The 16,082-nt window shown below is 44.0% G+C and overlaps 2 protein-coding genes across 3 annotated transcripts in view; one reads left to right on the top strand and one right to left on the bottom strand.

The window, feature by feature from the left end:
- LOC129476115 (doublesex- and mab-3-related transcription factor C1) overlaps positions 1–6,074 on the bottom strand; it is a 29,810-nt gene extending 23,736 nt beyond the window's left edge. The window contains exon 1 of the mRNA XM_055268726.2: positions 6,019–6,074. The gene's annotated coding sequence lies outside the window, so the exon portion shown is untranslated. The remainder of the gene's footprint in view (positions 1–6,018) is intronic.
- A 164-nt stretch (positions 6,075–6,238) lies between these two features.
- Positions 6,239–7,046, top strand: LOC129476120 (protein FAM236D). Of its 2 annotated transcripts, none has more exons than XM_055268736.2 (3): positions 6,239–6,391; positions 6,573–6,736; positions 6,891–7,046. In XM_055268736.2, exons 1-3 carry the CDS (start codon positions 6,356–6,358, stop codon positions 6,916–6,918), a joined length of 228 nt encoding a protein of 75 aa, XP_055124711.1. In that variant the 5' UTR covers positions 6,239–6,355; the 3' UTR covers positions 6,919–7,046. The 2 variants fall into 2 exon arrangements, with proteins under 2 accessions (XP_055124711.1, XP_055124710.1); XM_055268735.2 differs by having other exon boundaries at positions 6,561–6,736.
- The last annotated feature ends 9,036 nt before the right edge of the window (positions 7,047–16,082 follow it).

The following is a 16,082-nucleotide window of genomic DNA, read 5'->3' as shown; positions in this document are numbered from 1 at the left end:
ATAAAAATAAAAATAAAAATAAAAAAAGACGTTGCTCAATAGTAACTAAACCTAATATTTTTTGAAGCATTAGCTAGCTGCCGGATAGTGCACCACATGCTTTACACGTATTGTCATCTTTAATTCCTGCAATCCCTTTAGTCTTATCCTCAGTTTTGCAAGTTAGGAATCTGAGGCTGAGGGAAGCTAAGTAATTTATCCATGGTCACGGGAAAGAAAGTGGCAGAGCCTGGATTCAGAGTAAAATTTGTCTGACTCTTAAACATTATACTGTCATTTGAAGGCTCTTGGCAACTTTACAGACATGTTTATCCAAGGCACCAGAATACTCTGAGAAGTCACGCCCTCAACAAACAGGTTATGAGTAAGTTAGCAGCTTCAGTTCAAAGGATTTCAGAGACAGGTTATTCTATGTAAACTCAAGTCTTAGGTTACCAACAGGATCCTTGATCAATGACCATGTGATATTTGTTGATATGCAGAGGTTGATTCAAAAGGAGAGGGATGCAGTTATATTTCCACGCTGTGGTGTAAAGAACAGTCTCTTGGGTCCCTGCTGCTTTCTACCCAAAGGCCTATTAATAACTGCCCAGGTGGTGGGCTGCATCAATATAAATCAAGCCGTTTCAGTGGGAAATCCTAGACTGGTGCTAAGGAATTATTCAAAACCAAGCCCAGTTGTTGAAATAAATTTCAGTTTCTAGCTCTTCATATGGGAGATCTCTGCAGCACCTCATCTGCACTCTTACTCACTGAGGCTCCCAGTCACTTCTGAAGTGGCTAGGAATAAAACTAGTTGTGACGAGAGATACTAGCCAGGCTGCTGCCAAATATGCAGGTGAAAGCCTGGTTATATTTAAGACATGGAGGCCCAAAACAGCCCACATCCTTGATCCTCCATCCCTGCCCCCATCTTACTGAATTAAAATATAATTTGGTGACGAGATGCAGGCTTGGTGATCACAAGGCTTTAAATGTTTTGGTTAAATGGAATCTACTTGAGAATGACAACTTTGAGATCAAAGGTGATGAGCTATACATCTTTGCTTCTAGAGCTCCGGTTGTGGTCCCTTTCACATGGTCGGTAACCCATAAAGTGACTATTGAGAGATACGTAAGTTCCAAGCACAGAGGACCACCTAACAACAAACACCCTCATGGATAGGTATGATGAAAACTCGTTCAGAGAGTCAGCAACATCAACGATGTAAGGACCTCTGAAAATTCTCCCCTTCGTAAATGCAATGAGAAAACTGGCAAAAATGGTCAAAATGAATGTTTTCGGAAACGTGCAAATTCACCGAAAGCTGAGGGGCAACCTTGACACAGCAAAGAAAGAAAATTGCTACAAAGAAAATAAAATACCTAGGAATACAACTCACAAGGGATTTGAAGGACCTCTTCAAGGAGAACTACAAAGCACCGCTCAAGGAAATAAGAGAGGACACAAATGGAAGAACGTTCCATGCTCATGGATAGGAAGAATCAATATCGTGAAAATGGCCATACTGCCCAAAGTAATTTATAGATTCGATGCTATTCCCATCAAGACCATTGACTTTCTTCACAGAACTAGAAAAAAAACTACTTTAAGTTTCATATGGAATCAAAGAAGACCCCATATAGCGAAGACAATCCTAAGCAAGAAGAACAAAATTGGAGGCATCATGCTACCTGACTTCAAACTATACTACAAGGCCACAGTAACCAAAACAGCATGGTACTGGTACCAAAACAGACATATAGACCAATGGAACAGAATAGAGTACGCAGAAATAACACCACACATCTACAACCATCTGATCTTCGAAAAACCTGACAAAAACAAGGGGAAAGGATATCCTATTAAATAAGTGGTGCTGGGAAAACTGGCTAGTGATACGCAGAAAAGAGAAACAGGACCCCTTCCTCAGACCTCATACAAAAATTAACTCAAGATGGATTAAAGACTTAAATGTAAAACCCAAAACCATAAAAACCCTAGAAGAAAACCTAGGCAGTACTATTCAGGACATAGGAATGGGCAAAGACTTCATGACGAAAACGCCAAAAGCAATTGCAACAAAAAACAAAATTGACAAATGGAATCCGATTAAACTAAAGAGCTTCTGCACAGCAAAAGAAACGATCATCAGAATGAACAGGCAACCTACAGAACGGGAGAAAATTATTGCAATCTACTCATCTGACAAAGGGCTAATATCCAGAATTTACAGGGCACTCAAACAAATTTACAAGAAAAAAAACGAACAATCCCATCAAAAAGTGGACAAAGGATATACATCTTTGCTTCTAGAGCTCCGGTTGTGGTCCCTTTCACATGGTCGGTAACCCATAAAGTGATTATTGAGAGATACGTAAGTTCCAAGCACAGAGGACCACCTAACAACAAACACCATCATGGATAGGTATGATGAAAACTCATTCAGGGAGTCAGCAACATCAACGATGTAAGGACCTCTGAAAATTCTCCCCTTCGTAAATGCAATGAGAAAACTGGCAAAAATGGTCAAAATGAATGTTTTCGGAAACGTGCAAATTCACCTAAAGCTGAGGGGCAACCTTGACACAGCAAAGAAAGAAAATTGCTACAAAGAAAATAAAATACCTAGGAATACAACTCACAAGGGATGTGAAGGACCTCTTCAAGGAGAACTACAAAGCACCGCTCAAGGAAATAAGAGAGGACACAAATGGAAGAACGTTTCATGCTTATGGATAGGAAGAATCAATATCGTGAAAATGGTACACATTTTCTCTGTACACATGGACACAGAGAGGGGAAGGACACACACCAGGACCTGTTAGGGGGTAGGGGATGAGGGGAGGCAACTTAGAGGATGGGTCAATAGGTGCAGCAGACCACCATGGCACACGTGTACTTATGTAACAAACCCGCACGTTCTGCACATGTATCCCGTTAATTTTTTAGAAGAAATAAAGAAAAATAAAAATTAAAGAAAAGAAGAAAGAAAATAAGACATTTAAAAGCTGAGGAAAATTTTTTAAGCACACTCTTCTAATAACTACATATAATTAATCGGTAATCATCCCTAAAGACCTTGTTAAGATTAAAAGAGTGGTTATGTGGAGGCTTTTTTAAACCGAATTTGTAAATCATAAAGAAAACTTCAGTCTTCAATAGATTTACTGGTTAGCAGTATCATACATTTAAAGAAAACATAGTAGTAGTCCCAAAAGAACACTTTTAGAAAATACAGGACGGAACACTTTCCAGTTCATTTTATGATGGCAGCATTACTTTTATTAAAAAAAAAAAATAGAAAAAAGATACCAGAAGAAAAAAAAGTACTACAAACCAGTGTTCCTAATGAACACAGATACAAAACTCCTCGATAAAATTTTAGCAACTTGAATCCAATAATATATGAAAAAAAATAATCTATTACCAAGCACAGTCTGTCCTGGGAATGTAAGGTCATTTTACCATTAAAATTCCGTGAATATATTTCACCATATTAATGGAATAAAAGAAAAGAACATCTATTATCCAGCTATATAACAGAAAAGTAATTTGATAACGTAAAACACCCATTCATGACCAAAAAACCCAAACCACTTGATAAGTACATAAAGCAACGTCCTCAACCTAATAAAGTACTCCTACCAAAAACCTGCAGATGGCACCATGCCTAATGGTGAAATACTGAATGCTTCTCCCACAAGACTAAAAATAAGGCAGACTCTTCCTATGCGTATACAATTATCCTTGAGGTCCCAGCTAGTGCAGTGAGCCAAGGAAAATAAATAAAAATTATACAGATTGAATAGGAAGGAATAAAAAAACTCTCCATTTACAAATAGCATGATAGTCTATATACAAAATACTAAGGAATGCGGGGATAAACATCTCCTAGACCTAACAAGTCACATAACAAAGTTACAAGACAGAAACTCAACATGCAAAAACTGACTGTATTTCAACATACTGGGAACAAATAATTGGAGATGACATTATTTAAAATGTCATTTATAATTACAGCAAAACAAATGAGGTATCTATTGAGAATTTTAATGTAATATGTGAAAGACCTGAATGCAGACCACTATAAAATACTGGAGAGAGAAACTGAAGACCTAAATAAACAGAGATATATAACGTTCACTGATCAGAAGACTCAGGTTAAGATGTCAATTCTCAAGTAATTGATCTATAGCCTCACCATAATCATAATTAAAGTGAAGAACTGTTTCTCAAAAGTTATCTATAAATGCAAAAGACATAGAAGATCCAAAGCCATTTGGAAAAGAACAAACATGAAGGACTTACATCACCAAAGTCTCTGACTTAATATAAAGACATGGTAATCATGACAGCCTGGTATGACCTTAAGAATTCACATAGGGATCACTGGATGAAATAGAAGAAGGGCTAGAAATAGACTTACATATGTATAGTAAGTTGATTTCTAACAAAGGCTCAAAGGTAATTAAATTAGCTGACAATTAACTAATAGTGCTGGAAAAAGTAGATCTCTTTATGGAAGACCCAAACAACTTCCATATCTCACCATTCATCCCGACATTATTCACACTTCATGCGGGCATTAATTCAAAATAAATCCTAGATCTAAGTGTAAATTGCAAAATATTAAAACCTACAAACCACAGAAGAGAAAATCTCTGTTGTGAGGCTAGGCAACGATATCTTAGGTAGGACACATGAAGCATGAATCACACTGGAAAAATGATCAATGGACTGCTATCAAAATTCTATTAAAAATATACACTTTGGGTTCTCAAAAACCAGGGTTCAGTGTCTCTGTGAGGCACAGCTTTTCAGGTGCCTGTACTGGAACCTCGTGACTGACTTTGACTTCTATTAAACCCTGGAACAGAAAACCAGGCCTACATCTTTTCAGTTGCAAAACCTCACGGTATTGTCTTGGGCTTCTACTTGAGATGCTCTCCCTTGTCTCTATTTCTTGGCCAATTTCTTTTGTCCCTCCTTTCAGGCACGCCTCGTCTGGGAACTCTTCACTGACTCCCTTCCAATTCCCAAGGCTGAGTGACTGCCCGCCTCCTCAGTCCTCCCATAGCCCCATAAACGTCCCTCCATCACTCTCTGTTACATTCATGCCTCTATCGGTTTCTCCCTCACAGGAGAGCTTGAAGCAGAGCCTCATTCAGGGCACGGCCCATGATAGGCTCACAGAGATCAACTCTGTAGCCTCAGGATTACGTAAGAGATGTTTTCCTAAGCAGCACTATTATTTCAAAAGCCAAATAAAGACTCTGAGGCCACCTACTTCCACTTTCCCTTCAAGGTACTATTTGCAGGGAGCTCCTGTGAAGTCAGCGGTGCAGACCCCACAGACCCGGTTAGTAAACAGGGGGCATAACTTGGCAGCATTGCTTGTAACCCAAATGTCAAAGCCTGATTTTGACATAGCAAGACTAGGCAACAAGGAGCTTTCACCTCTGCTCTTCTACTTTCTTTTGTTTGTTTGTTTGATTTGTCAGTTTGTTTTTGAGACAGAGTCTCCTTCTGTCTCCCAGGCTGGAGTGCAGTGGAGTGGTGCCATCAAGGCTCATTGCAGCCTCCACCTCCCAGGCTCAAGCAATCCTCCCCCCTCAGCCTCCCGCGTAGGTGGGGCTACAGGTGTGTGCCACCATGCCAGGCTACTTTTGAGATTTTCTGTGAGGGTGGGGTCTCCCTATGCTGCCCAGGCTGGTCGGCTGTTCTACTTTCAACTCACCCCAGCCCAGGCCCTTCACCTCTCCCTCTCTCTCACATTTTCCAAGCCCTCCAGGCCCTAAACCACCTGATACTGACTGTTACACAGACGTGGAGTCTCACATAAACCTCAGAAAAGAAAACTGCTGTTGATTTGGACTCTGGATACCATTACCCAGCTCACTCTCCTTGCTGTGACGACTCATTTGGACTCATACACCTGCCCAGGGCATCCATGTACATAATCCTGTGAATCAAAGGCAGGAGAGAACCCACATGGACACTCGGGTCTGTGGCATCCCCACCAAATGATGACTCACCACCAGCTTGAAGACCTCTGCTTTTTCTGCTCGGCAAGGAGAAACGTGGCTCGAGCCTGCTGAGAGGGCCAGGAAGAAGAAGCAAAGGAAAGAAAGATTGGAGGAGTGGGAGTAAGAGACACAGAAACAAACGGAATGTGACATACCAGAAATGTATCCGATGCTGGAGCACGACGCTGCAGGAGGGAGGGACGATGGGGCAGGGGCAGAGGGGCTGAATGGGGCGTGCAGGGGGCAGGCCCTCGGCCTCTTTGCACCCGGCAGAGTGACGAGCTTCGCCAGTGTCTTCAACGAAGTCCTGTCGGTCCCTACCGGCACATCACACACTCCTGGAAGCATGATCTTCACTCCCTTCCTTCCACCTGCTGACCTGGTGAGTCTGGCTTCCCTCCATTGTCCTGGAATGTCCCCTGGGAGGCTGGGCTTTGGTCTGTGCAGGTCACTGCTGCATCCTCAACCCATGGAAGAGGGCCGGAGACGCACCCAACAGTTGCGTAAGGGAAGCCAGGGATGGGAGGGACCATTAGGATCCAGCTATTTAGTCTGTCTTTCAGAATGTGAAAGGGCCGCAAAAAGACCCTGAGGAAGTAGTTGCTGTGTCTGACGCCGCGGAGGATCCATCCGGTGGCACAGGCTTGCCCAGGGAACCTGCTCTTCTGCGAGGGTCTTGGAGGAGCTGGTTCCAGAGGGCCCTGGCGTGTTTCACCAAGTGCTTCAGGTGAGAGCTCCTTCGGAGCCAGCCTCCGCCTCTCTCACTGCTCACCACCAAGCCCATCCGCCTCCCCTTCCTGTTCCACCAAGAGAACCTCAGGCCAAGCCAGAAATCCCCAGGGCTCCCGAGGGTCCACTTGTCACTCTGCTTTCCTCCCTAGGGGAGGATACCGGACACTCGGAATCTGAGACCACCGGAGCCACAGACACAGGCGTGAACGGGGACCGAACCCCCTCTGCTGCTCCATGCCCCTGCTCGCCCCAGTGTCCCAGTCACCAGGCCTGAAATAAATGCTGGCACGCTTGACTGTTTTTGCTTTGTGGCATTTGATGTAACTTTCAACACGTCGGCTGAACTGGGGGTGGTCAGCTTTGGTGGTGGTGGGGTTGTGGAAGGAGAGAGCTAGCATCTTCCTTAGCCCTGTTAGGCTGTCCCCCCTCCTCCTCGAGGCAAGGCTGCTTGTCACTAGGTCCTGGTGGCAACGGGCTGTGGCCAGTCAACGGTGAGTTTTCCACGGCTCTCAGCTCTGACCCTGGTGGGGCACTTACGTGCAGGAATGAGGACAGAATAACATCTCTCTTCCCCCCAGCAATGCACACAGTCTTCACATCTGAGGAAAACTGGGCGGTGTTTATATGCAGAGGCGAGAGTGTGGAGGAAGAATCTGTGGATCTCAGAAAAGGCGTTAACCCCTATACTGACAAAGAGCTCCCAAGCCCCCCTACTCCACCACAAGACAGAGACCCCTTCCAACAGACGGCCTTGTCTCCAACTATGCATTGTTCCTTTCCATAAGATGAGGACTTTATTTTTTTTTCTTTTGCCTTCCTAAGGTGACCTTGGTATGTGTTGCAACACAGTATCAGCAGGAGAATTCTGAAAGGGGGGCGGTTGGAGCATAATTGTCCCTGTTAACTAACAACCATGGAGCAGGCCCTGTTAGAAACTGCAGCACCAGGAGTCACCAAAGTAAATGGACGAGGATATTGGATGTGCTTTTTAGCATCAAGAAGCCTAACTAGGACACGGGAACACCAAAATTCTCTCTCCCCCTCCCCCGTCTCATGTAGTCCCCTGTGCAAAGCCAGGGGAGAAAATAAAATGCTTTCATAGGGCCTTCTGGGTGAATTACTCACCCTCTGGTTTTTCAGAGGTCCAGGGCCTTTAAGCTCAAATTAAATCCAGATGGGGTAAGGTTCAGGTAGGCAACAGCATTTGGAAGTCCCACAGCCCTTTTCCTATATTCCTGGGGAACAGCCACGGTGAGACCCATAGGTACTGAACAGACAGAGCTGTTAATTATGGAGTGATGGAGTTCTTTACATCCCATGTCTCTGCAGCTTTTTCGATGGCACAGGTACCACCTATCTCCCCACAATGCCTCTGTCCTCCTGAGCTGGGCCCTAACTCAGTGGGGGAAGTTCAGCTCCATGTTGCTGCTTCTCCAAAAGGGGCTAGGACTTCACATCGTGGGGTTTAGCCCTAAACCCCATGTTTAGTCTAAAAGAGGAGCAGCGTTCCAACTCCCTAGGGCTGAGGGCCTGTTGGGTGTTCGTTCCTTCATAGCTGCTGTCATAACCATGAGCTCAGTCATTGCACTGGTAAGGGAGTGTCAGGGAGAGTCTGTGCATGCATGTGAATGGGCATGCTTGTGCTTGTGTGTGTGTATTTAGGATGCGAATGCTTGTTGAAACAAGAAATGATGTGGGGAAATCTGGTGGATAGGGCACAACTCGGCAGTCACACTTGAAACCCAAGTGGCAGAGGTGGGATTTAAAGGTAGCCAGACTCAGCAACAAGCAGCCCTTCTCCCCAGCACCACACTCTCTCCAGGGCTCTCCAATCTGATCCTAACATTGTCCAAGTCTGCTTTGCCCAGAACCGTATGCCCACTACCCACCAGATGCTGACTGACTCCCACACACAGCACTACCCATCGTCTCCTGAAAGGAACACCTCCACTGCTGATTCGACCTCTAGTTGCCATCGTCCACCTCAGGCCCTCTTGGGTTGGATGGACCATGCGGACTTCCCTGCCTTCCCCACTGTGCAGGCCACTGGACTCTGCAGCCTCACAGCAGAAGATGCTTTCCTCTGCCAGCCCCGTATACACAGGAGATTCCACTCGTGTTGAAATTTCATCCCCAAGGTGGTGGTGCTGGGAGGTGAGGCTTAGTGCACGGTCGTTTGGGTCATGAGGGCTCCACCTTTCTCCTTGTAGGTGTCTTGGTGCTCTCCTCACAGTAGTGAGTGAGTTCTTGCTCTGGCGAGACTGGATTAGTGCTCGCAGGAATGGACAAAGTGCCCAAGATAATAGGTTGCTATACAGCCAGGATGCCCCTCAGGTTTTCTCTCATTGCATGTGCCCACTTCCCCCTTGACCTTCCTCACCACATTATGACACAGCACACAAGCCCTCGCCTGAAGCTAGGGCCATGCCCTTCAACTTTCCAGCCTGCAGAACCATGAGCTACATAAATATTTTTTTATTTATAAATCACGCAGTCTCATGTATTCTGTTACAGCGACACAAAACAGATGCTCGTGCATCTCGAAAGCAGGCCCGTTACCCATTGCATAATGAACCATTTGAGCATACAGGGCAATCGCATGCAGGAATGGGGAGAGACAGGTCAGCGATAGGGGAAGGCATGGGTCATCAGCTTTACACCTTTGTTCCTGAAATATGACTGTGACCGAGTTATGAGTTCTTCTCCTTTGCTTACACCTCCCCACGACCCGCGTTTACATCACCTCAAAATCCCCGTGCCTGAGGGATGTCTCAGGTAGGTCAGTAAAGTGGACAGTGCCTCAGAAGGAGGTGTGGGGTCAGAAATTCCACCGCTCCAGGATCACCCAGCACTTCTGGTGAACAGAAGACCATTGGACTGTGCGAGTGAGCAAGAGATTAAGCTTGTTTTTCTGCCCCAGCCGTCCTCAGTCTCTCTGGTGCTATGTTCCCATGAATCCTGGGCAGCCTTACAGAGGTAGCAACATTTGTACTTAGCTCCATGAAATGTTACACAGCCTGCTGTGTTACAGGAGCGTCACATGTTTTTGTTTTATTATTCCACCATCCGGATCAAGGTGAGTGGTGTGATCACCATTCTGAGGTCGCATCGCCAGCACAAGAGGGAGCCAAGATACAGTCCCTGGTTGATCTGAGGCAAGGACCCTTCCATTACAGCAAGGCAGTCTAAGAGCCACTGTCACCAACTACAAATCAAGGGGGTCCTAATGAACTGTGAGTTACAGCCCACGCTCTTGGTGATGGGGACACTGTACTTGCAGTCCCACATGCAACAAAGCTAAAACATTCATGAGGTCAGGGTCCCCAGGTAACAGGGTGCTTGGAGACAGTTCCCACCACACAGTGCCCGATCTCCTCCCACACTGCACCCACTGGGGAATTGTTTCGACTGGTAAAATGATGGTGCGACCTAATGGGGAAAAAACCGCATCTGTCGTGCCCCTCCTCCAGTGCTCCCCATGGTCACCTGAGGTAATTCTACAGACCGCCAGAGTACTCCTGAGAACAGTCGCAAGACTGCTGGTCTCCTACAAAAGATGGAGCCTAACCGTGGGCCTTCCAGACACATACTAATGAGTGATGGGACCTCACATTGGTCATATCAAATCACATTCATCTGTTTTACTTCCTGTAGGGGGAAAGCTGCATCTCGCTGGAACCCCCAGAGTGGTGCCCTCAGCATTACAGGGTGGGCAGCTCAACCTTTAAGCCATCCCAAGGGGGAGCACATGCTCCAAGACCACTCTCATAAAAGGCTGACCCATCCTCACTGCACTGATTACAAAGAGAGACTTGGCTTTCCTGGGACTCCAGCATGAGGAACTGTAATGAGATCATGCCAGTGAGGGTCAACGTGGGCTTTGCTTGTTTCTGTGACCCTACCAGTCAATTTTATTCATTCACTGGCCATCTTTAGACCCTCTAGTCTCAGTCACAGAAAATAGATGGGCATAGGGAGAAATCGTGCCCAAAGAAAATGCACTCACTCACTCGTGGGTTTTAAAGTTTGTGGGGAGGCCGGGCGCAGTGGCTCACGCCTGTAATCCCAGCACTTTGGGAGGCCGAGGTGGGCGGATCACCTGAGGTTGGGAGTTCGAGACCAGCCTGACTAACATGGAGAAACCTCATCTCTACTAAAAGTACAAAATTAGCCGGGCGTGGTGGTGCGTGCCTGTAATCCCAGCTTCTCGGGGGGCTGAGGCAGGAGAATCGCTTGAACCTGGGAGGCGGAGGTTGCGGTGAGCCGAGATCGTGCCATTGCACTCCAGCCTGGGCAACAAGAGCAAAACTCCGTCTCAAAAAAAAAAAACAAAAAAAAAAGTTTGTGGGGAAAATTAGTGGAAGAGGGAAGTGGCATTATTTGAGAGATGCTTTTCATAGGATAGATAGAATGGTGCTGTGTTAGGTTGGAGGTGGGCCTGGGGCAAGGTCCAGAGAGGGGCCAAGGATGACACCCAGGTTTCTGGCTTGAGTGACTTGTGGCCCTGGGGTACCACTGACCGATATAGGGATCACAGGCGGAGGAGGAGAATTCAGTGAAAGGCTGAAGAAATCGGGTCTAGTCTTCGGTTCTGCTAAGATTCATATAGCTGACGGGTTGCTGAGAAGCTACGTTGAACATACTTGGCAATTACACAGGAAATAACCAGAATTCTACCCCATTCAGGAAATTTATACACATCCTGTTCTTGTTTCGGCTTGGTTTGGAGTTTTTTTACATACACGATAACCCATGTATGTTTTGGTGTATGGCGTAAAGGCGAGGCTCAAAACTGGTGGTGCTCAACCATGTTGGGTAATATTTGCAGGCTGTCCCAGGCCCTAATTGGCCACTTAAGGGTGGACAAGACCTGTATTGCAGAGACATCATAAACCACTGGCACACACCATGGAGCATGGGTCAGGAGGCTTTGGCCTTGGTTTACTTATTCATCAATGTCCTCTGGGGATTGTGAGGGGAGGGTGAACAGCCTCCTCCCAGAGGTAGGAGCTAGACTTGTCTTATTCACTTGCTGTAAGAACTAGATGGGATAAAACCTGTGGGGGCATGCCAGGCAAAACCTGGTCCCCGGTAACAGTGACTTTCCATATCTACTGAGAGGACAGGAGCTATGGATTCTTTGGGTGACATTTGTAACTCAACGCGGAATAGTATCAACAGTGGGCATTTAATGATTAGTAGTAATATTGATGACCATTTGTCTCATAATACACAGCTCTGGTATGTTTTCTGCAATTGCCTGGATGAGTAATCTGTCGGACTTGCATCAGGTTCCTCATGTTCTTGTCTTTGTTGTTGTTGTTGTTGTTGTTGTGAGTACATAGCAGCTGTATCTCACTTTCTAATATCTTCCAGGGCTGTTGGGAGCTTTCTCATTACTCCTCACAGCAGTCCTGGATGATTGAGAAGGACCAATGCTATTACTCTTTGTGGGGGTGGGAAGGAAAGCATCTCACAGAGGGCTTGTGAAGACTACTTGGGATGCCCCCTCCACAGAGCAGCTGGTGTTGTACCAGGCCTAGAGGCAACATCCATCAGGTTCCTTGAGATCAGGCCCTTTGGGATAAGCTTTGGATGCCATTTGTCCCCAGATCGTCATCCAGCTGCAGTCATTTACATGCAAATCACGATGATACTAGCAATAGCTGCTAAGCCTGAGAGGTTGCATTGGTAAGAGCTATGGGGTGCTGAAATGATTGCTGGAGGTATATCTCACCCCCTTTCCTTTTATCCCAGCTGGGGTCAAAGAACCCACCTTTCCGACACTTGCAATGGTGGCTCAGAACCGTTATCTGGTTATTAGAGAAGTGGCCAGGAGAGAGCCAGTTGCTTAGACAAAGTCACAGTTAGTGGTGGGTCTTGTCCTGGCCCCCAGATCTCCCAACCCTCACTACAGTGTCCTGTCCAGCAGGCCCCTTTTTATGCCCCTTCTTCTGCCATTCCCTGTCTTGTGGGCTTTGAAGTAGGCACACACCTCTGAGGACAAAAGAGGACTTGTTCTGCTACATGCCATGCTCCCTCTGTGTCTAGGAGGAGGCCAGTATGAATGGGGCTTTAATGTTGGCCTATAGCCTGCCATGGGCCCACGTCACTGCATAGCTTTCCAGTTAGGCACGCATAGGTTGGGATCTTGGATTAGAATCTAGGGACAAATCCCTGCATCTTTTCTTAGCCTCGCTTTCTGCATTTGTACACTGGGGTAAATAGGAGGAGTGACGTCAGCAAGAAGGCTGAACAGATGATCCCACAGTACCACTCTTCCCACAAAAGTACAACTACAAATTAATCAAAGACAAGAATACCACCCTGATTTCACTAGAACTTGGGGGAGAAGCAAGGAAACTTCCTGGGATGACAAAACTGAGAAAAGCCACAACCAGTAAGAGGAACAACAGTCACGTTAGACTGTGCCACCTCCTCCCCCAAACCAGCATAATGCTACTCACAGAGAATTTCTCTGGACCCACAATTTCTGAGGTGGAAGGAGGGAATTGGAGGTGGACATGTGACCTCCCCAGCAGTCTGGGAATCTTCATAGGAAGTCCCCTCCAGCCCTATCCCACGGGTACCCTTCAGAGTTCCAGAAGAGAGCTGAAACACCTGGGGTGAATTGGGAACAGAAAGTGGGTGCACTGATCACAGCAACTCTCACGTGGATCTTGGCAGCTGCTCTGTGCCACAATCAGTGGGCATGCCAATGCTGAGGAGACTGGCCAGAACCATAGCACTGCTGAGGGTGCAACACAAAGGAAGGCCCAAATCCCTGCCCAGATTTCCCACTAAGCCCACGTGATCACGTGGAGCCTTCCCTTGACCTGGAAAGAACTAAAAGGTTGGCAATAATGGGCCAGTGTTCGCTTAAGTCTTCCCCAGACCAAGAAACAGTGGCAGGGCAGCAATATAGTTCCAGTGGAGCATTTAAGTTCTGGTGCTCACAGTAAGTCTTTTCCAGACTGAAAGCAACAGCTGGCCAAGGTTGGAACTTAAGTTCCAATATTAAGTACTAAAGGTTTAACACCACCAAGGAGCAGCTGCAAAACCTGGAAGAAGTGAGCATCTCCTTAAACACACAGACATCAACATAAAGAGACAAGGATTGTGAAAACTCACAAAATATGACACGCCAAAAGAAACCAACCAAACTCCAGTAACAGACGCGGAAAAACTGAAGATCTATGGAATGTCTGACAGACGATTCAGAATAATCCGAAAGAAGTTTGGGGAATTACATGACAATATGGATAACAAACTAAATAAAATTTGAATAACACTCCAGGAACAAAACAAAAAATTTGACAAAGAAATAAAAACAATTAAAAAAAAAAAAAACAGAAGTCCTAAAATAGAGAATATAGTGACTGAACTGAAAACCTCATTAGAAAGGTTTAACAGCAGAGTTGACCAAACAGAGGAAAGATTCTGTAAGCTCCAAGACAGAACATATATAGAGGAGGAAAAAGACAAAAGCATTTTAAAAGAGGGAAGAAGGCCTTTAAGAATTATAAGACATCATCAAGAAAATTAGGCTCTGCGTAATAGAAATTGCTGAAGAAGACAAAAAAAAAAAATACAAGGTCTAGAAAGCATATTTAGAAAAATAATGGCTGAAATTTCCCAAATCTGGAGAACGATCATAGCATTCAGGCACAGGAAGCTCAGAGGTGACAAATAAAATTCAACCCAAAGACAAATTCCCCAAAGCACACCATATTCAAATTATTTAAACAAATCAAAGGCAAAGAAAAATGCTCAAAACATCAAGAGAAAAACAACAAAAACAACATATCACACTCAATGGATCACCAATACAGCTTTCAGTGGATTTCTCACCAGAGATCCTGCAGGCCAGGAAAGGGAGGAATGATACATTCAACGTGATGAAGGCAAAAAAACTGTCAGTCAAGAATACCATATTCAGCAAAGCTATCCTTCCAACAAAAAAGAAAGAAAAAGACTTCCTGAAGCAAAAAGAAAAGAAAGAAAAGAAAAAAGGTGAGAAAAAAGCATCAACACAACACCTGTCTTACAGGAAATGCTAACGGGGTTTCTTCAGTCTGAAAGAAAAGAACACTAACATGTAACAAAAAAATATCCAAAGGTATGAAACTCACGGGTAATAGTAAGAAAGCAGACAAATTCACAATGCTATAATATTGTCATCGCGGGTTGCCAAATATATCTTAAGTATGAAACCTAAAAGACAAAGCCGTTCAAAACAGTAATAACTACAACAATTGGTTAAGAGATAAGAATATAAAAAGATGTAACTTAAAACATCAAAAAGTCAAAGTGTGGAGGGAGGCATGAGTTAAAGTGTAGAGTTTGTTTTTGTTCGTTTTTCCTGTGATTAAAGTTAAACTGCTGTCTGTTTAAAATAACCTATTGTAATTATAAGGCATATTTTGTATATCTCATCATGGTAACCAGGAAGCAAAAACCTATAATAGGGACACTAAAATATAAATAGCAAGAATCAAAATTTACTACCAGAGAAAAATACATAACAGCAAAAGAAGATGGTAAGAGCGAAACAAAGGAAGAACAGATCTACAAACAAACAAAAAAACAGAAAACAGGTAACAAAATGGTAGTGTTAAACTTTTACCTGTCAATGATAAACTTGAATGTAAATGGACTAAGTTCTCCAATTAAAAGACACAGAGTGGCTAAAAACACAAGCCCCAACCAAATACTGTCTAAAAGAAACTCACTTCACCGACAAAGACACACACAGACTGAAAGCAAAGGGTGGGAAACAGACATTCCATGCAAATGGAACCCAAAACAGAGTGGGAGTACCTCTATTTAGATCAGATAAAATAGACTTTATGTCAAGAACCATAAAAAGAAAAAGACAAAGAAGGCCATTATATGATGTTAAACAGGTCAATAAAGCAAAAGGATATAACAACTGTAAACATATGTGTGTGTATATATATACATATGTTTTTGTAACAATTGTATACATAGTGATATATATTGCAAAATATATATATTTTAACAACTGTAATATATATTGTAATATATATTTAATTGTTAAATACATCTATTTTAACCATTGTAAATATATATTTTGTAAATATATATATAGTAAATATATATATTTATAATTGTTGTAAATATATATATATTTATAATTGTTGTAAATATATATATTTATAATTGTTGTAAATATATATTTATAATTGTTGTAAATATATATATTTATAATTGTTGTAAATATATATATATTTATAATTGTTGTAAATATATATATATATTTATAATTGTTGTAAATATATGCACCCAACACCAGGGCATCCAAATACGTAAAGCAAATA

The sequence above is a fragment of the Symphalangus syndactylus genome, chromosome X, assembly GCF_028878055.3.
Source record: "Symphalangus syndactylus isolate Jambi chromosome X, NHGRI_mSymSyn1-v2.1_pri, whole genome shotgun sequence".
NCBI lineage: Eukaryota > Metazoa > Chordata > Mammalia > Primates > Hylobatidae > Symphalangus > Symphalangus syndactylus.
This window is presented reverse-complemented; position numbering and strand designations above follow the sequence as displayed.

Coding starts and splice junctions, on each gene's coding strand:
- LOC129476120 (XM_055268735.2), top strand. CDS start 6,356: ATGATCTTCACTCCCTTCCTTCCACCTGCTGACCTG. Junction 6,392..6,560: donor TCCTTCCACCTGCTGACCTG/GTGAGTCTGGCT, acceptor CCAGCTATTTAG/TCTGTCTTTCAGAATGTGAA. Junction 6,737..6,890: donor TGTTTCACCAAGTGCTTCAG/GTGAGAGCTCCT, acceptor TTTCCTCCCTAG/GGGAGGATACCGGACACTCG.